The following is a 21,549-nucleotide window of genomic DNA, read 5'->3' as shown; positions in this document are numbered from 1 at the left end:
TTCCTTTGCTCACCTGAGTTAAAATCTCCACTCCATTGCAACATTAGAAATTCAATTCGATGAACTATGTGCTGGTTAAATGTCCTGTTGAAGGCATCTCACCAAAATTTTTCTTCCTCTTTCTCTCTGTAAAAATATCATGTATAAATACGTATTGTATATCTTATAATATGCATTTCATAAAAAAGTTCCATTTTGACGTTGGTATGTTCTTTCCCAATTTGAGAAAATTTAATTCTGTATAGAAATAAAGATAAAACTTAGAATGCACAAGATTCATAATAATGAAAAACCCTTCTGCTTTAAATTTTTGCTGTCAGTAGAATTTAAACAGTTGGTTCAGCCAAAAGGTTAATTAAGAGATGAGTCAATATGACAACCTGTTTTGGAACTTTGACGCTCATCAGATAGCAGTGATCGCGCGATAAGGCAAAGTTTGTTTTGCTGTCGGCAGTTTAAAGTCCTTATAGCCACAGCAGAGCATGCGGAAATCTTACTTTCAATTATGGCTTTAACAGATGCAAATTAATGTTTTATTGAAAAAAATGATCTGCAATTAATTTGCCAGGGTTGACATACTCGTAATAATGGGATATATACAGCGATAAGTCCATATGCCGTATATCCGACCAATTTTTTTTTTTCGTAAATAATGTCTGCTAAAATTCTTACAGATTGATTATGCTAATGTCACCTTACCAAAACTGGGAAATTTTTGACCCTTCAATAGGACACGCTTTTTTTGCTAATCGGTAATGAATGCATCAAATATTTCGAATTTTATATTCCAAACTGGAAGTTGCCATGGATTAATAACTGGTCTTTGTTTTTAAACAGGAAAGTTAAAATAATTTTGTGTATTCTCAAAGAAATATAATTCATCTCGACTTTCACCGGCGAAATAAGGTATCAACTTGCCACCGTTTGAGAATTTCCCCTCTGCCGCTTAAGCGCATCGGAGCTAGGGGGTGGGGAATGGATCTTCTGCAAATAAACCACCCTTAGAATTCAAGAAACACTACCACCTCTTTGGATATACTATCTTGGCGTAACTGATGTTATATTAATAAATTGGTACACTATTAATAAGAAAAACTCTAAAGGAATGGTCCCCACAGTGAGTGGATAACGGAGAGAACAGTAATCCCTAAACCAATTTATTTAATGACATCCCGTATTTAGAGACCATCCTTCCCCCTCAGATAGTGTTGAGCTTGCTCTTGCCGAAGAAAATATTACTAAGTAGACATCACTCAAAATTATAAAGGCATGGGGTACTATGAAAAAGATGCTATAGAAGTTCATTGTTCAAAACTGGCAACTTGCTGCCCAAAACAGATTTATTTCCAAGCGAGTCAGCCATCCAGGTGCTAGCCCCCCCCCCCCCCAATAAAGATGAGCTCAGTGTAAATCCCACTTCCAAGACAATAGAGGGTATCTCGTATGGGAGATCTCAAACAACCAAAGCATCCCATCACAGGGACCGACCCAGACACATTGTCCTATTAAGAACAAAGCAGGGTAGCAGTGTCAACACAAACGACAAAATAAAAACTGAAGCCATAAAGATGCTGCGGCCGCAGCTTTCTAATGCGGGGTAGAACACATTAGTGCCTTAAGAGAAAACAGCAACTCTCTCAACTGGGTTACCCAACGGCAAGAAGAATATTCTTCTCCCAGGATAAAATTTTCATTACCGGTGTGTGTTCGTACAAATTTAAAGACTTTCTTTCAGTCACAAAATGTTGGTGTACCACCGACATACATGGTAAAGATAGTGAAGTACACGATTCCAGTTAATTTCACTAAATTCTGTGCTTATCAGCAATTGCGACAAATGCAGCCCACGCTCCTTTTCACTACAGATCCTATGTTCAAGAAATAGCACCATATTGTCATTTTAATCGTGATTCGAGAGACTACTATGTCTTTTTAGAGCAGTCGATTCGAGAGACCACATTAGTTATGCAGAATTAACCACACGTTCACTTGCATCTCTCCTCTGTTATACCCCAGCTAGTGGACAGCACCGATCCAATTCCAGCAATGCTTTCCGAGTTTTTCACTTTTACTGGTCCAGCGGTACTCACTTAAATTGCTACTCTTCGATCTCCCACGTACACCCTCTTTCTGTTTACGCCATTGATATTTTCACAGCAATAACGTTGGGACTTTTAACTAGCCGTTCTGGTACAATTACCAGTTAACAAATACTCCACCGGTAGAATAACTCCTATTTCATTATGAAGTAACAATTTGTTCTCCTCCATCACAAGAGATATTTCAATGGCCATTGTGTGTGTTTTTATCTAAAAAACGATCGTATTCAAATTGTAAATTATATTTTTATTAATAGGTGTCAGAGCAGCAAGGCTCAATAAGTTCTACGTTATATATATATATATATCAGTTAACAAAAGAATGAGTGGAATTACCTCAATATAGACATGTAGAGCGCTTCAATGGTAATAGTCTCCGTAATTTAAATGAATTCTCGACGCCCGAAGAAACGTCGAAGGTCTAGGGGCTCCAAAATATATCAAACCACCAACAAATATCCACGAGCGAAATGTCCTCTTTCGCTCGTTTGTATTTTGAAGTCGGTTTGGAGCTCCTAGACCTTCGATTCTGGGTGATTTGGATCACTCACTTTTCTTCGGGCGTCGATAATTCATTTCAGTTAGTTTTTACATTCATATGAATTACGGAGAGTGTTAGCATCGAAACGTTCTACAAATCTATATTGAGGTAATTGCTCTCATTGTTTTGTTAACTGAATCATATTTTTTTATGTATTGTCAGATTTATGAAGCTAAATATTATCTTTTAGTGGCCTAGTTTAAATAATTAACAGAATCGACAACACTTTTATGAAATAAATTGTGTTCTCTTTTTATTTTGGCGTTTTCTTTCCTTGGAAGAAAGCAGCCATCATGTCGATGACACGTACATGTTGAAAAAACTTCATTGATTTTACTGAACGTCACTTTTCTTTGTTCCTGCCGATAGCGCAGATTCCCAGTACAACACGGCCATTATCAACACTAACGTGATCGTCAATGCGACAGGCCAGGTTACATGGCTCTCCCACGGGATCTTCAAAAGCTCATGCGAGATCGATGTCGAGTATTTTCCTTTCGATGTTCAAACATGCCACATGAAATTTGCCTCGTGGACGTACGACGGATTTCAGGTAGTAGCGACATAAATTGTTTATTGTGTTGTTTATTTATTTAGTAACTTCCTTTAGTTTTTACTTTGCAATGCCATTCTTAGTGATAAGTTTTTGCCATCACAGATTGTGGCCATTAATTCATAATTATTCATGACATCTTATGTTTTATTTATTCTGCAATGAATGCATTGCAGAAGACGAACTTTTCTTTGGAAATTATGAAGGAAGAGGTGTATGTTCCCTCCAGCATAATGAACCTTTTTAAAATTGGCCCTTACTGTTTGATAGTTTGATTTTTATAATGTGAATGATACTAAACTATTTTAAACAAATATATAATAAATACAATAACATGAATCTGTGTGTATTTACGTTCTAAATGTAATATAACTTAACAACTGGTTATCTGGAATCGCCTGGCGTGTGCTGCCGTGAAAGGAATTTGTCTCTCGTTAATATACGTTTAATAATTCTAATTTTTAGGTCACGACGAATTAAGATATATATACAATTTTAGTAGTAACGTGACCTTAACATTTCATGCAAAGCGAAACATATATATTGAATGGGGGTACTGATTGGGAGGAATCAATAAAGTTACTTAGTTCTACTGTTGTGCGTAATGTTTTAAATGGCACCAAATTCGTTTGCTCGCCATCACTGAGGGTTCTTTCAACGCTGATTTATATTGTACCTAACAAGGAATCCTCACCAACATCATTTCGAGCCCGCCCCCTTGGAATTTCGCAAACGGGTAATAGTAATAGCCACAGTCTTTTGCTGCACTGGCCAAAAAAAAAAAAAAATAAATAAATAAATAAATACAATAATAATAAGAAAATACAAATTATTTGCTTTCCTCCTCATATAGACAACTATTCAGTTGACCTGTGAATTTATTGAATCTGTCAGCCTCAATGACTAGCTGGTTAAAAGAAAACTTTCTTGTCTAATATAAAGCTATTTCCCTGTAACTTTTAATTTATGCCCTCGACATCTGGAATTCTATAACAGTGACAATTCTTCAATCAGGCCATCTCTGTAGCCCATATAATCGGTCCCCCTTTTGCTAATCTCACCATGGAGTTTCCATAAGCTCAATGTCCTTCTTCAGATGAGAAATCCTCCATACATGAACACAGTATTCCAAATGTGGTCTTACACTTGCCTTATACAGTGGGACCATGGACTTTCCTTTCTGCTTGTTTATACTTCTCAGAAAACTTCGTATCTGCCGTATTATAACTCCCAGATCATTTCTTCCTCTACTGCTTTTAATGCAACCCCGTAAAGTGTATAATTTATTTTGGAGTTGTTCCAGTCATCCTGAAAGGGCGCTGCTTGGTACTGATCATTGACTACTCTACCAATCTTTAAGTCTTCTGTATATTTTGACATCAGGCCTCTATCGCATCGTTGATGTCGTTTATGAAAATCAGAAACAATAGTGGTACAAGAACCGATCCCTGGGAGACCCATTTCTGACTTTACACCAATTTGAAGAATGTCCATTAATCCCAACGTGTTCCAGCTTATGCAATAATCGCTCATGAGGGACTGGGTCAAATGCCTTGCTAAATTCCAAATAAACTATGTCAAAATAACGTACTAAAGTTATTTAAACATGATTTTCGCTTAACAAAACCATGTTGTATGTTATTCAGAACGCACTCTTAACCATTCCCTCTCACCGGTCTGCAGTTACCAACTTCGCTGTTTGAACCACCTTTATGTATTAGTGATACGTTGCACTTCTCCAGTCCAAAGATGCCCTCAAAATTTCTGAGTATATGACATCAATTCGGGGTTACTTTGCTTGCCTTTATGCTCAAAGGTAAATTAACAAACAGATTTCCGTAACTTCAAAATCACTAATTTCGTATAACTCAATCTCTTCTCAGCATGAAAAGTCTTTCTTCAGTAAAGACAGATGTAAGGTACCTGTTCAATTCATCGGCAACATCAGCGAGGTTGTCTAAGACTTTCCCGCGTCCAACCTGATTCACATTAATGAAAAATTCCTTGTCCCCAATTCTTTGCCTCTCTCACCTTACCTTATCTGTGGGAACAGCTCTGCACACCCTGGGCAGCCTGTGCCCAGCTGATCACATCTGTTGGAACCATTTATATAATCGCTCTATATTGTAGACCCGGCGTAGAAATTGACTTTGCTACAGCATATCTAGAAAACGTCCAGTCAATCCTAGCTGGAAACAAGATAATTATTGGTGCGGACGTAAATTGCCGGTCCCCACAGTGGCATAGCTATACCCCTGATCGACGAGCAACAGCAAATGGACAGAAGTTAGAAGACTTTCTATCAAATTCCATCTTTACTGTTATGAATCAACCTCATTGCCTTCCCACATTCTCAAACACACTGTGGGAATCGACCATAGATGTTACCCTGGTGACAAGGAATATTGAAAATTATATCTCCGACTGGACAGTGCAAAGTGATTGGACGACTTCAGACCACAGGACAATCACATACTCCATAAACAAAAACTTGGAAAGGATACCTATTTTAAGACAGATGCAGAACAGATTCAACATCCACAAAGCTGACTGGGACAAATTCAAAAGGACACTAAGTAGCCAAGAACAGGCCTACATGGAAGCCCATAGAAATATACAATCAGAGATGGAAAATCCGGAAATCCTTCAAAGAGTCATGACTAAAATGATCACCACGGCGGCGGAAGCAAGCATGAAAAGGAGAACTCCGATCTCAAGGCCAATGCCTTGGTGGACCCCTGAGCTGCAAAGGCTAAGGAAAGGTATTAGGTATTAGGTATTAGGTATGTTCGGGGTCTGACGGCACCTGGGATTTCTCCCATCTCCGCGTATGTTCTCTGTATCGGACAAGCCAGAGATTTAAAAGTGTGTGGGATATGTACTGTGTAGTTTGTTGTGCCCATTGTTCGTCCGGCCTGTTAGCCGCCGGGCCCCTAGTGAGACCCGACGTTACCAATACCTGCCACAGGGAGGCCGGCCGGGTGTTACCAATATTTGTACTCTGGCTGGTCTTGCCACTTACTTTCCTGGGATTTTAGTGGCTAGGACCAAAAAAAAAAAAAAAAAAAAAAAAAAAAATCGAGGTTGATATTAGTGATACAAGTTAGTATTAATATTGCGCGACGTGGGGCTGTGCGGTGAAAGTGAGTTTTAAAAACCAAATAGGTTCGGGCAAGAATTTTGATGTTCTCTTTTGATTTTGACATGTAGGGCTAAACGCTGTGCAAGACAAAAGTTTGGGGGGAGGATGAAGACTGGGGGGAAGAAATTGGAAATAAGGGGCCGACAGAGTAGATGGCCCCTGCAGGTAGTGAGGCATGCCCGTGCCCCACCAGAGTGAAAAAATTGGGGAGGCAAGGAGAGGCAAGCCTCTCCTCCCCAGGAGTTTGGAAAGAAAGATCCGCTCAAGAGAGTGCGGATTTGGGTCGCCAAATAGGCTGTTCCGGCGGGAGAGTGCCACGTATGTCGTCTCCATCAGTTTGCAGGCCCTAAAAAATTGGCCGTTGAGTCTCATCTAGGTGGGACACTAATAGGGGATTAAATCTGGATGTCATCCTTCCAGACTGCATGTGGTCTGGGGCTTAATTTCTGGTCATTATCTTGGGGTCATAATCAAGTCTACTGGCTGTCATTATGGGGTTTTATCCCTTCCGTCATGTTTGCTAGTCCTTACACTACCTTTTGTCATTATGTAGTGGGTCTATGCTGCATGGACTTGGGGCAGTGTCCCTTTGTTCTGATGTCACGACTATTTAAAGGTGTTTTTTCGCTTCTATTGGCGGTAATCATGACTCTTGTAGTTCGACAATCTATTGTCACTTGTCTTTTCCTAGTGCATTTTGTAGTCAGTCCAAGGTCTGTATAGTCGGTTCCTCTGTGTCGTCTCGCAGCTATTTGCAGTTTTGTTTTGTCTCATTCCGTTAAGGTCTTCGGTATATGGCGGCTAGTGTTTGGCGCCTGCTAAATAATCCCTGGGCAAAATCAGTTAAGGCTAAATATTCTTCTTGTGTATCTAGTAGATGTGACTCGAGATCCCTCGGTAAATAGTGAACTCTAGTTATTAGTCTGCATCTAAGGTCTTCGTATTGGACACACTCAAACATAATGTGCACCCAGCTTTCTTGTTCCCCGCAAGTACAACGCGGATCCTCCACTATTCCCAATGCTGTAAGCTTTGCATTGAAAGCCCCATGACCCGTAAGGAGGTAGGTCGTGTAAAGTCCGGGTTGCAGCCAGGTTGGAAGAATGGGGTATACTCTGTCTACGTCCGGGATGAACTTTTTGGTGATGTTCCCTTTTGTTGTGTTTGTCCAGCGGTATTGCCAGGTTTCTTTTAGGTATTTCTGCAGCCTGTTCTTTTCAGCCTTGTGGGTTGCATTGTTATCCACTGTGTAGTCTTGGTGGGTGCAAGGCATTCCTTTGGTTATATAATAGGCTATTCCAGTACGTATGATGTCCAGGTCAAGGGGAAGGGCTCCGGCCAAGACCTGTAGGGCAACAGTGCTAGTGGTGCTACAGGCTCTGGTAATGGTTAACAGGATAGTTCTATGGATTGAGTCGATTATGCGTCTATTTACGGCGGTTGATGCCTTGTGATACCAAACCGCAGAGGCGTATGTTATAGCTGGTAGGAATGTCGTTTTATAATATAAGGAGAGCACGCGACGTTTAAGTCCCCAGTCCCGACGAACCACACGTGCTAACAGTGCAGAGTACTTCCTTATCTTTGTTCTTAAATGTGTGAGATGCTGCTTGAAGGAAAGATTACAATCTAATATCACCCCCAGGTACTTAAGCTGGCTTTGGAGTTTCACTGTGGTGTTGTTCACCTTTATTTGAGGTGGCCTGTGCAGGTCAAGGGAGCCTTTCAGTAAGATTGAGGATGTCTTAGTTGGTGAGATTTTTAGGCAGTGTAAGATGGTCCAGTCCTGTAGTATCCTGATGGCATGGTTTGCTTTTACCTCCAACTGGGTTCTACTGTCGGCAGCAATTTTCAAGATTAAGTCGTCGGCAAAAGCTTGGGTTTGGACGTCACCAAGGTCCATGGCCAGGAACTCATCCAAGACAATGTTCCACAACAGCGGCCCCAGGACAGAACCCTGGGGGCAACCCCTGCAGACACGGCGGTTTACCCTACCATAGGGTGCCACGACACTAATACTCCTGTCGGTAAGGTAAGACTTGATAGTGAGATACAAATTGCAGGGAAGGTTGGCCCGCCTTAGCCTTGCCAGGACACTTGGCCACCAAATGGTGTCGAAAGCCCCGGCAAAATCTATGGAGATGATTAGGTAGTATTTACTGTTGCAACTGGCCACACCGTGCAGCAGATGTCTAAGTGCCTCTACTGTCGAAGACTCAGGCTTAAAGCCGAACTGGGTAGACATGTGCAGTTCAGCACTCTTGTAATGTGTGTCAATTCGGGCATATAGCATTCTCTCAAATAGTTTGCTGATCACTGGTAGCAAAGCTATCGGTCTGTAAGTGGTTGGCTGTTGTGGAGGCTTCGTGGGTGTTTTTGGGATCAGCTTCAGTCCCGCAGTCTTCCAGTTTCTTGGGAAGATGCCTTGATGCAAACAGTTGTTAAACAGATTTAGAAGGAGTTCGGGGGTCAGATCCGTTACTTTTTTGACAATTTCCGGTTCGAGATAATCGAGGCCAGGGCACTTATTATTTCTTACGTGATTTGCCGCGGATTTGATGTCATCTAGCGTGAACGGTGGTTCACGGGAGTCAGTGGTGTATATGTCATTTTCTTGACATATTCTATGCTGTTCAGGTGAAGTAGGCATGGCAGTCTCCGGGAAAATAGTGCCCAGAATATTTGTGATTGACTGTTGCCATGTGGTGGTTTGGCTCCCCTGTGGTGTCAATGTGGTAGAAATAACTTCCCCCCTGGGGAGTTTGTTTGTGATTATCCTATAGACTACCCCCCATGGCTCATTATTTCCTGTTATGCCTGCCAAGTTTTCCCAGGCTCTTTGTTTGCTCTTGTTTATCGCATCCGTATATCTGTTTCTTGCTTCTCTATAGTGCTCCTTTAGTATCTGGACCTCAGCAGCAGGCCATGTGCGTCTTGCCCGTTGAAAGAGTTTTCTTCTTCTCATGGTCTCCCTTCTGAGTTGCTGGATCTCGTGAGTCCACCACGGGACTGCTCCCGGTTTGGGATTTCTCCTCTTCATTGATGCTTCACTCGCCGCAAGTATTATTTCCGTTACCCTCTTTTGATTCTCGTCTGGATCCCCATTCTGGTTTGTTGTTTCCAGGTGTAGGGCTGCAGCGGGCATTAAAAACTCTCTGAACCTTTCCCAGTTCGCCCAGCGGATGGCGAAGCGATTTAGTGTTTGTTTAGGTATCAGTAGCCTGTTTAATAATCTTCTGATTTGGCAGGTAATCACCCTGTGGTCGGAAGTCGTCCACGAGTCTCTGACGATCCAATCATCAACGTAACCTGCAAGGTTTCTCGTGGACAATGTGACATCAATAGTCGCCTCCCACAGGGTATTACAAAATGTAGGCATCTGGTGTGGTCTGTTCAGGATAGTGAACCGGGAGTTCGAGAGAAAGTCCTCTAAAATCTGTCCATTTCTGGTACCTCTCCTGTCTGGGGTCAGACTGTGCCAGGCTGGTGAGCGGCAGTTTACATCTGCCCCAATTATGATCCTTTGATCAGGGAGCATGTCGGTCAAGGCCTGCAAGTACCTGGTGATGGGTGCGATGTCCTCGCCCGGCCTGCTGTAAAGGGCCACAGCATAGATTTGGCCCAATGGCGTTAAGATGTGGGCACACGCCGCCCAGGGTGCACAAAGCTGTGTTACTTTAGTCACAGTATAATTGGGATTGCGCACCACAACTGCAGCCCAAGGGGTGTCACTCTCGTCATGGACTATTTTGTATGCAGCCGGATATCCGCACACTCGTTTTGAGTGGGTATATGGTTCCTGTAATAGTAAGACGTCAGCTGCTTCCTCGTCCGCTATGACCCTAAGTTGCTGCGCCACTGCTCTAGCTCTCTGCGCGTTATGCTGTATTATTGCAATTTTGGATCTATTGTACTCTTTAGGGCGTCTCTCCATAGTCGGTTCGTGACTGGTATAACCCTTTTACTTTAAGATAAACTGGACAGTTCGGGTCTCTGATAGAATGCGAATGGTCCATTTTCCCTGCCTTGCAGTTTGTACAGATTGGATCTTGCTCCTTGTTTGGACATGTTTTATATTCATGTCCCCTGCCAGAGCAGTGACCGCAGGTTGATTCTGTTTGTGTACATGTATGAGTTGTGTGGCCGTATTTACAACACCGGAAGCATTTCGGGACTGCCACATGCTCCCGGAATCGGTGGGATCCCCATTCAATGTAGATTCTCTCTTGATTCTTTAATTGCTGCCAGACAGTCGGGGCCAGCTCTAGAACCCAGTTTCTGTTTGGTCCTGCCCTAGATCTGGTGGAGTACCTAGGCTGCACCAGGGTTCGCTGTTCCTGTAGTTGCTGGGGGGTTGGTCTCAGATTTCTGTTTATTATCTCTGTGGCTAACTGTTCCGGGGTTAGGTCTTTGTCAATGTCAAAGACAATGATAGCAGGTCCTCTCTTTTTTGGCAATTCTGCAGTCAAACCCAAGGTGGCAATTTTTGGGTTATCCATTATCGTCTGTATGTCTTCGTTTCCCTCCGTTTCAATAACGAGTCCTACATTCCTCGTTTTCCGAATGGACTTTATCTTAGTAGCTTTGAGGTCATCCCTTAGTTCCTTCATCACAGTTGTCTTTATTTCTTCACTAGTTCTCTTTTCCTGGGGGCCGTCTGTGGTCACAGGTCTAAGCACAACCAAGTTGGGTGTCATCAAGAGAGGTTGCTTCCTTTTTGGGGGCCCGGGCTGAGTTTGTTTTCCCTTATTTTGATTACTCCTCAGCGTTTCAGCAAAAGTGGGAGCACGCTGTTGCATTTTATTTGTCCCACATTCTTTATAGGCCTGCAGCCTCGCGGTGACCTTTTCATTTTCAACATATGTCTTGAAAAGGATAGTCTCCATCTTGTTAAAGATTGTGACGATTTGCGACCTCACAAGGGTGGTTATTCTATTATTCGGTTCTTTAAATATTGATTCCAGTGCTGTTTTGAGTGCCAGTGACTTTTCATAGACAGTGCCCACCGGTAGGGAGGGATCTATGGGGGGAGATTCCTGCTGCTTTTCATTGTTTGTTTCTTCGTTCGCATTGACATTTTCCTGAGTGTCCTTATTCTCAGTTTGGGAGCGTGTTCCCCGCTCTATTTTCGCTGTTAACAGCTTTTTGTTTTTACGCTTGCTTTGTGTTTGGGGGGTCCCAGGACAGGCGTCTTCTGTGTCCTCTTGTTGTTCTAGGGGGATTGGAAAATGGTACAGGGAAAACGAAGAGAATTTCAAAGAGCAAGAAGAAGCTGGCCACAGGAAGAAGTCACGGAAATGAGAAACAGGTACCGCCAGCTTAGAAATCACTACACGGAGCAAATCAAAAAGAGCAAAAGGGAAAGCTGGCAGAGATTCGTCCAAACAACAGGAAACACCGATCCCTGGGGAGTGGTGTTCAAAATCATAACTAGCAAGCTCCCCAGAGGAGAAGTTATGGTGGCAACAAAAACCCCACAGGGCTCACTGACTACAACGTGGAGAAACTCAGTTGCAAATATTCTTGCAGCAATATTCGTGGAACCGCCAACAGAACTGACACTGGAGCAGGAGGAGATATGTCACGCAAATGAAAGTTACATAAACACCCACAAAGAACCGCCGTTTACTCTTGAGGAGCTCCAAGAAGCGTCGGGCAGAACAAAAAACAAAAAATGCCCAGGTTTAGATCTAATTGAACCAGCGATGATTAAAAAGACTGCTGAATGTGTCCCACAACTCCTACTACGACTGTACAATAGTTGCCTGGAGCAAGGTCACTTTCCAACACAATGGAAAAAAGCCATCTTAAAATTAATACCAAAAAGCCCTACAAAACTGCCGGAACTGCCAACATCCTATAGACCAATTGCCTTGCTATCGACGGTGAGCAAAATCCTGGAAAGACTACTACACAAGAGAATTGAACAGCACTATATGGAAGCAAACCTTAGCAACTCAAAACAATATGGGTTCAAATCTGGAACCTCTACTATTGATGCGATCCGAGATCTCCTTAACAGAGCTGCACAATGTACCAGCAAGTACTTCCTGGTGATCGCGGTGGACTTCGCTGGGGCGTTCGACACCCTTTGGTGGCCGAGCGTCCTGGCGAGGCTTCGTGCTGCAGCCCTTCCAAAAAATCTATTTGACTGTGTAAAGTCGTATCTCACTGACAGGGAAGTGCAGATCCTTGCGCCCTATTCCAGCCTATCACGTGCAGTTCGCAGGGGCTGCCCCCAGGGTTCTGTTCTGGGGCCACTCCTGTGGAACTTGGTCCTCGATGACTTTCTCTGCAAGGACCTGGGGGAGGTTGAGGCGCAGGCCTTTGCCGATGATTTACTTTTAATCACAGCAGCTGATTCAAGAGCCAACCTTGAAAAACAAGCAAATGGAGCGCTGCAAATCCTACAGGATTGGGTTAAACTAAATAACCTAAAACTAGCACCGGAAAAAACCAACTCGGTCCTCTTGAAAGGAAAACTAAACTTAAACAGGCCACCACAAATCAAAGTAGAAGGAATAACAGTTAAATTATCAAACGAGATAAAATACTTAGGAATTATCATTGACAGCAATCTCTCATTTAAACCGCACTTAAACTACCTCAGGAAGAAGATACGCATATACACAGCACTTATATCAAGAATCACACGTAAGGACTGGGGGCTAAATAAAAAGATCCTCTCCCTATATTACAAAACCCTCTTCATCCCGGTAATTATGTACGGATCGCCAGTATGGATGACAAAAACCAGCACAGTAACAAACAGGAAAATTCTTGAAACAATTCAGAGGAACATACTACTTACAATCACTAGAGCGAGTAGCACAGTTAGTACGGCGGCGCTCCAGGTCATTGCAGGTGCACTACCCCTTGACCTGGAAGTTGCTCGCGCGGGACTAGTGTATTATCACAAAAAAGCGATTCCAATTACAACCTGTGGCATAACCCTTGACGTGACTAGAAGAGGGAACAAAAAAGGATAGATGAATTCCTAACAGAAACCTGGCAAAGAAGGTGGAATGAAACCACCAAAGGAGCAATAACCCATAAATTTCTTCCACTGGTGACAAAAATGCACCCGAAAGCCCCACTGTGGTTTTTCCCGGGCCTTAACGCTACGTATCTACTAACGGGTCATGGTCCGTTCAAGGAAAAGCTAAACATGCTAGGCATAACAGAAGATAGAAATTGTACTTGCGGAGAACCCGAATCATGGACTCATATCATGCATGAATGTGAAAATTATGACGACATAAGAGCGAGCCTCATTAGAAACATCCAGTACAATCCAATTAACCAAGAATCCCGACTCCTGAATTCACAAGAGGAGTTTGTAGCTTTTACCAACTTTGCAACTCAACTATTTACAAGAAGGAAAACAATTATTGCAATACAATCTGTCCAACAGGAAGACAACAACACTCAATAGAAAAGCCTAAACTTAGAAGGAATGGATGAACCAGAACAACGGAGAAATTCAAACAAACCAGAAACAAAGAAGAAAATCCAACAGTTCAAAAAATGCACCATTAGTGCCAATCAAAGCTGCTCACAGGAAAAGGAGAAAACAACTATCTTGAGGAAAACTACCACAGACAAGACAAATTCTCGTCACACTGATGAAATTCCTGAAAGAGACCAACACTGAAGCGTCCCAGAGCTAGAGTAGAGCGCCATCTGGCTCTCAGATCCTGCACCTGCAGGATTCTCTTTAAACCCCATTTCCTCGCAAGGGAAGAACCCTCTTCTCCCCTTGCCACCCTTCTTTCCCTCTGGTGGAGCATGGGCATGCTCCACTGAAAAACGGGGGGTCATCTTCTCTATCGACCCCTTTGCTTCCTATTTCCACCCCCAGTCTTCTGCCTCCCCACCCAAAACTGTCATCTTACATAGCGATCAGCCCAACATCAAAATTTAAGACACACCAAAATTTATGCCCGACCTTTTAGGCCTTACAGACTTTCAGTGTAAACCCCAAACGATGTTTAAAAGAACCTTAACTTACTAAACTATGCTCGCGACTTCTCCAATGTATTTTATTTTTATATACATATATATATATTTTTTTTTTTTTTTTTTAGGTCCTTGCCACTGAAATCTCAGGAAAGTAAGTGGCAGGACCCGCCAGAGTAAAATAGCTTCATTGGGTACACCCGGCCAGCCTCCTCGTGGCAGGGTGTGGAAACGTCAGGTCCCACTAGGGGCCTGGCGGCTAATAGGCCGGATGAACAAAGGGCACAACACGCCACATAGCTCATGAACCATATATATTTAAAAAAAAAAAAAAAAAAAAAAATCTCAGGCTTGCCCGAAACAGAAAATACGCGGAGATGGGGGAAACCCCAGGAGCCGTTAAACCCCCAACACACACACCTTACCTTATCTGTGGTACTATTACAAATCAACTTGTAGCTGTTGTAGGCTGTAGTCCTTTTCATCGTTCTGTAACTATCCCATGTTATCCTTTTCTGCTCTCTTCATTCATTTGGGCTCCTCCTCCTACAATATTTTCTTAATGGTGTGTATTCGCCCTCACTTTGTAATCTATCCAATTAATAGATGCTTTAAACTGACTGTCAAAATGTCCCTCTTTTGAAATTAAAATCCGTGCCTTTACTGCAATATCCTTCTTCATCCGGCAACTGCGTGATTACTACCTGTCAATGATTCCTTCATTTTAAGCCCAGTGAGTAATGATGAGGTGACGAATATTCTCACCCAGTGCTTTTTTTTTTGGAACTGGTACGGCGTACCGGCATCTTTATTAACAGTGACGTGTGACATCTGGATGCAGTACACTTAGAAATTTGTAATATTTCGTAAATGTTTTCAATGTTTACCAACTATTCAAATAAGCTTAAAATTATTTAATTCAATTTGCATTTTTCACTGTCTATTGTCCATTTTTAGAATTCTAAATTACTTAGCCGGACCTCTGTTTACCGAACTCCTTTTATAGAATTTTTTTTTTTTAATTCCCCTTGGAAATTGCATTTAAAATAGTTTCCGTTGAGCGAAGAAAATTTTCATAAAACGAACTGCTTAGGAGAGACTTAACTGGGTATGCACTGTTCGCACTTCTGGCCTTCAGGAAACTTAGGAAATCAGTGCTGCTGCTAAGCAAGAATTGAGAGAGCTAAAGGGATTACCATTTTACAACTTAGTGGTACCTGGTAAAACCTATCCAACCACCTGTCCCACATACGGAGAAGTTTTTTTTTTTTTTTTTTTTATTTGGTAGTTGTTGGCGCATCGGCTTCTGTGGCCATATTGCACCTCCCAAATTTTTTGCAGTACTTTGATTCGAACCCGCGACCTTACGGAGAAGTCGCGCTGGTCATCATGCTGCCCAAGGCCTGAATCAGACTGGCGTGGGTTAGCTCCTTCTCCGCTAGAGGACACTGCCTTGACAACTTACAAATCCTTTAAGGGTAGGAACACTGCTGGTACCATTCTGGTGCGGGACTGCTGGCACTCATCGAGTGCGGGATACTGCTGCAAACCCCTTATAGGGTAGGATCAGCCGGCACCGTTCTGGTGCGGGATTGGTGGCACTCTGGAGAACTTCTGAGTGCGGGATACAGAGTCCATTGGCCTCTGGTGATCATGCAGGGGCACCTGTCCCCTGCGACTTTAACTCCCACCCCCAGATCCCTATTTTCACCTCACAAAGAGCGGACTGCTCCTTAACTTCAGTCCGTCCTCCTTTCCCTCTTTCTGTTCCTTATAACTCGTACTCCTGCTCTGTTTTCTTCCCCCCCCCACTTTTTATTTTTTATTATTATTTTTTATTTATTTATTTATTTATTATTAATTTTTTTATTATTTATTTTTTTTTCACTTGACCTTTGTCAGGAAGCTTAGGCAACCCTGGCAAAGGCCAGCCAGAGTATAATGGGCAGCCTGGCTCACCTCCCAGTGGTGGTGGCGGGCAACGTGGGGTCCAACTAGGGGCCCTGCGGCCAAGCAGCCAGAGACACAACAACAAAACATACTCTGACAGAAACCAGACATTACACTTTTTCTGGCTTTTACAGAGATTCTGTACTTCTTCACAAAGTACCATGGTGCAGATGTGGGAAACCACAGGTGGCGCCTTTCACAAAACACTATGCCACTATGGTCAACAGTGAACAGATCAAAGGGTATTCCCAATGGGCTCTGGTCCACCATCTACTGCAGTGGTGTCCAAACTTTTCCCGTACAAGGGCCATATTCAAAGTTAGATTTCTTTCGGGGACCGCACTGAGTGATTCGAGAAAAATTAGGCGACAACGAAGGTATTAATCCTTCTAAACATGAATTGTCATCATTTGGCGAAAATGAAGTTAGAAAATTGTCAATTAGGTTACAGTTAAATGAAAGAGATACAATTCGTGGATTTCGGGAATACCGAATTGATGGACGATCTGAGTACAATACCAATTTCGTCGTGTGAATGTGAACGAGGATTTTCACAAATGAACCTGATCGTCAGCCCAACCAGAGCTTGGTTGATGATAAAAACAGTTTCTTAAAATTGTGGCCCACCGCTGACCCGCTTCTATCAAGCAAATATGTCGATTCGGTGCTGCTTTGGAAACGTCATTCAGCGGAAGAAAATAAGTCGGCATACGGTGTCGGATGAAAACTTAATAAAAATTTGGAATATTCTACAAAAACTTTATTATGAAATTATTTTTATGCTCCGCAGTCTGACGAAGGACCCTTATAATGTCACTCGGTTGTCTGTCCGTCCGTTTATCACAGCATTGTATCTCTGGAACCACTCGAAATTTTTCATGGCTTTGTTCATCACAAATGTGGGCGTACAAAAATGTTGTCAATAACCTATAGCTTAGTGACAAATGGGCCTGGAGTACTGGGGTCCATACTTTAATGATTTTTCAAATAGATATTTACAGTATACCCAGTATAAAATAAAAATATAAGTATAAATTCAGTAGCTTTCGGAACACGCGTCCCTTTATCAACTGACAAATTTGAATACAAATTTGTCAGTTGATAAAGGGACGCGTGTTCCGAAAGCTACTGAATTTATACTTATATTTTTATTTTATACTGGGTATACTGTAAATATCTATTTGAAAAATCATTAAACCTATAGCTTATTATACACCGTTGGAAAGCTCTCAACGAGTAGGTTTAAAATATTCTTAAAATTAAAAGTGGCGGCGCCGGACAGGAAAATGTGAGTAATTTTCTTGTCCCCCCCTTCTCTATTTCCGTCGCTAATGGAGCTAAAAATTTAAAAATCACATTAGCTATGCTTTATTCGATGCTTATCAAGGGAAAACTATTCCTATTGAAATATATCGTTTACTTTTTGTGAAAAAAAAAACAATATTTACTGCACTTCGATAGCACGCTTCTTTGTGCTAAGTAACTCTCCTTTTGATTACAGAAAGGTTGACAAATAGTTAGTTAATAATTCTATAAAGGTCCTTTATAAATTTTGCGACGAGAAGTATTTTTTAGCAATTTTCAAAGCTGGAGTTGTCCCGGCAAGGAGGTACTCAGAGAGCCAGTGTTGAGGAAGCGGTGTGGGGAGGCGTCTGCGCGGAGTGTTGCACGGCCCTCATCTGCCAGTCGCTTCTCCCAACATTCACAACTGAAAAGGCTCAAATAGACAACGATTTCGTTAGTTCTTCAGTTTTAGGCCAAGCCAGGGTACTAGAAACTTTTTTCAGTTACCATAAAGCTCTCTGTTTGAGATACTACACTAACAACCATTCTTGACTGCGGACCCTTCATCCTCAGCAATTGACCGAGTTATTTACTTATTTTTATATACAGTACTAGAATAATAAATGTATGCTTAATAAACTGTGTTAATGTAGTAAATTTGTTGTTCTTATTCCAAAAACGTTATTACTAAAGTAACAATATCAGGAAAAAAAAATTGGAGTTCTTTTCATATCGTTTTAATTTGTACCGGCACCTATTTTTTTTTTTTACAAAAAAAAGCACTGTTCTCACCACTTGTATTATATCTAACATGCTGGTACAATCATCTAGTTTATTTAGAATGTGGTTGCCCATTCCATCCGCATGTAAAGACTCTCGTCATGCTGTTCACAATTTTCTGGTCTCTAGATTGCTTCCAATTAACTCGCAGAACACAGATTCTATGCTGGCAGACGTAATTTATCTTAAAAAGCTTCTCGCGCTCAATCTGCTTTTGATAAGAAGCATGGGTCCCAAGGCAAAATGGAACTTGGAGGCCCCATCAACATTAAATATTGAGTTAGAGAAGAAGACAAAGAGCGGAACTTAGTTCAGCTCACCATGTTCTTCTGTTACTCAATATTTAATGTTTCTTACACTCATTAAAATCAAAAACTGCCCAATTATTCCTTAGCACCTCAGTTCTGCTTGGACATTCACTCAAGACTGGTTGATAAGATCGTAGCTACCTTTTCCCTGCTATTGTACTTCCTTAAGAATAAGGGCGCCAGTTACATACAGGGCAGTCTTTATTTTTTCAATTATAAAATTTCAAAATAATCTTCAAGTAAAACTCAGTTTCCAATAAAAATATTAGTAAAAACAGCAATGAGTTTTTGAAACAGTGATTTTGGGGGGCCATGAGCAGATTCTGTTTTGCCTATAGAATAACGCGCCACGACCCACCTCTTTCTTTCCTAAATACCTACAATATTGGAACTTGTCATCCTCAATTTCCAGGTGGCACTACATTTTTCTTAGCGCTATTATATGAGCAATAGTTGTTCTAACTAGGAGTTCAAGTTGAGCCATTTTATTGACAACACTTATGTTGATACAATAAAAATGGATACGGATACAATTTTCCTGACTCGAAAAATGTAATTAAAAGACTAAATAACGTGCTTCATCTTCATTTGCTGTTGGCTATTATATATCATGTGAATTTATGTCATATTCGTTTTTCACAATCGAACACACGTGCATTCGCAAAAGACGGAGCGAGCGGATGGTGCTGGAGGACAGTTCTTGTATCGGAACCTTTTTAGATGCTCGCCATGTTACAATCCCACTCACAGTTAATGAAATTTTAAATGTGGTCCTGCTAGAAAGATTTGTCGAGCCATTCAAAATTAGACCAATAGAAATTCAGCGGATATTATTTTTTTTCCTGCCCTCATATAATAACTCTTCTCTCAACGGATGGATTTTCATTAAAATGCTTATCACTTAGGCTATCCGCGTGCAGTCTATTGTAACTGAAGCACTGGATATTATGTTTTTTCCATACACTGGTTAGAGGAATGAATAGAAAATGTGGTGGATACGCAAGAAAACGAAATGTTCCCGGTTATCGCATAAAAGTCGTTGCTTTTTTGCTCTTTTCTTCTCTTTACAATTCCAGAGCAAAACAAATTTCGAGGGTTTGAACATGATGTAGTGACAGTTGTACTGCTCAAGGTGCAATGATAATAAGATAACAATGAATATCCGCGACATCCACCTTCTCTCTCACCCCTGAATTTGAATCCAACCGGTAATCTGGAATCCTTTGGAAAATAACTTCTTATTAATGAGCAACAACAGTCGCTAACAAATATTCTTATAGAATGAACGAAGTGATATAGCTATAGCAAAGAATGAGAGGGCTTATACATAATACGTGCACATCTGAATGATGGTGACTTTTTTTGTTAGTGTCCTATATTCAAACAAATAAACGCCTATTTTATAATGTAGTGATAGTTAATATCCTTAAATTGTGAATATGTATAAAGAAGAATTATGAAAGTGAGAATGAATTAATGCTACTATCACAACAGCAATGATAACTTAAATCATTGTAGAACAGGTGATAAGGAAAGTCTATTTGGTTATTTGTAACCTTAAAAATGAAACGTGTTCCACAGCGCAACATTCTAGAATACATTAGACTAAGCCCAAAGCGATATAAATCATGGTTGTATTTCCTGAAACATTGAAAACCAACATTTAATTTGAATCTTTGGAAACAATTATAAAGATAAGGATTAAAAAATTTGCTGCAGGAGACATTAAGGTAAGATCATAAACTAGTGACAATACTACCAACTGCAGTTGGAAACAGTGAATGTGTGAAATCTTTCAGTTCACCAGAATAAGTGATATTGGACAATTGACTGAGCACAGGGATTCGGATAACAGTTGCCAAAACTTTATTGCAATGAGTAGGTAAATTTGAACTATGTTCTGAGCATTATTCCAGGCGAGTAGGTTTCTCTAATTATTTGTTTACGTGGAAAATCACCTCACGCTGTCGAACTTCGGATAACTTGGGCTTTGATTGGACTGACGTCTGGGTATAATGATAGAGATTTATTATATTAAAAAACCTTCCATTAACTTAGCTCTCTGGCCAAGGAATGAGTAGCATTAAAATGAAAAACTTCATCTGCGTAATAGAACTTTTCAACTTGAATGACCATAATCGAATATCATCAAATGATGTTACCAAATTTAAAAAAAAAAAAAAAAAACAGCCTACAGAAATGTTATGGATATTTGGTATCAGCAAGAAGACCTTTTTTGCAATTTAAAAATGGTTGATTAAATTAGGAGGGGTAAAAGTTCTGACGCTTGGACAAATGAAGTTCAAATGACACCAGGAGTTTGAATTTCTTGTTTAACCTTGCATTGAATTTAACGATGTTTTTAAATATATTTGGTTTCTTCATCAGTTTTGTGTGTAGATGTTTTTCCTCATTAATTGGATATCTTCCTAGAGTTCTGATATGTACACAACTCGCTCCTGATTCTCTTAAACCGTTTGAAATGCTTAAATTTGGGTGACTAACTGCCTACTTTTCTATCACGGCGTAAATGACAAGGAAATTTTAATTTTTATTAAATCTAACTGGTTTTTGACGAATAAATGAATTCCCATATGGCAAACATTTAACCCAGGTTTCAGTTACCGAACCAAAGCAAAATTGTGCATCCTCCACTGATTCATTAGAAGATAACAAATGATGGAATCAGTTACCAGCATGGGGCTCATTATCTAGCTATTAAGTTCTCCGATATCATTAGCTCATTTTATAAAAGGAAACTAGCTTCTGTTAAACCTCTGCCCATAGTTTTTAGTGCATTTTATTTCTTTTTTCATTATGTTAAATTTGCCCATTTACTTAAAGAAAGATCGAAATAAAAAGTTAAAAATAGAAAGCTGAACGGCTAAGATCAATAAACACGTGATGCTCTGGTCGCCCATTTTGTGCTTTAT

The 21,549-nt window shown here is 41.0% G+C and overlaps 1 protein-coding gene across 1 annotated transcript in view; it reads left to right on the top strand.

The window, feature by feature from the left end:
- The window catches only part of LOC150088324 (neuronal acetylcholine receptor subunit alpha-10-like), a 583,489-nt gene that overhangs the window by 532,647 nt on the left and 29,293 nt on the right, over window positions 1-21,549 (top strand). Inside the window, exon 7 of the mRNA XM_090369453.1 lies at window positions 3,010-3,193. Within this exon, the coding sequence (XP_090225579.1) occupies window positions 3,010-3,193 (184 nt within the window). The remainder of the gene's footprint in view (window positions 1-3,009; window positions 3,194-21,549) is intronic.

The sequence above is a fragment of the Mastigoproctus giganteus genome, chromosome 3 (genome assembly GCF_048544385.1).
Source record: "Mastigoproctus giganteus isolate SK-2022 chromosome 3, ASM4854438v1, whole genome shotgun sequence".
In the NCBI taxonomy this organism is placed as follows: domain Eukaryota; kingdom Metazoa; phylum Arthropoda; class Arachnida; order Uropygi; family Thelyphonidae; genus Mastigoproctus; species Mastigoproctus giganteus.
The sequence above is the reverse complement of the archived record's forward strand: the minus strand, read 5'-3'. Positions and strand labels throughout refer to the sequence as shown.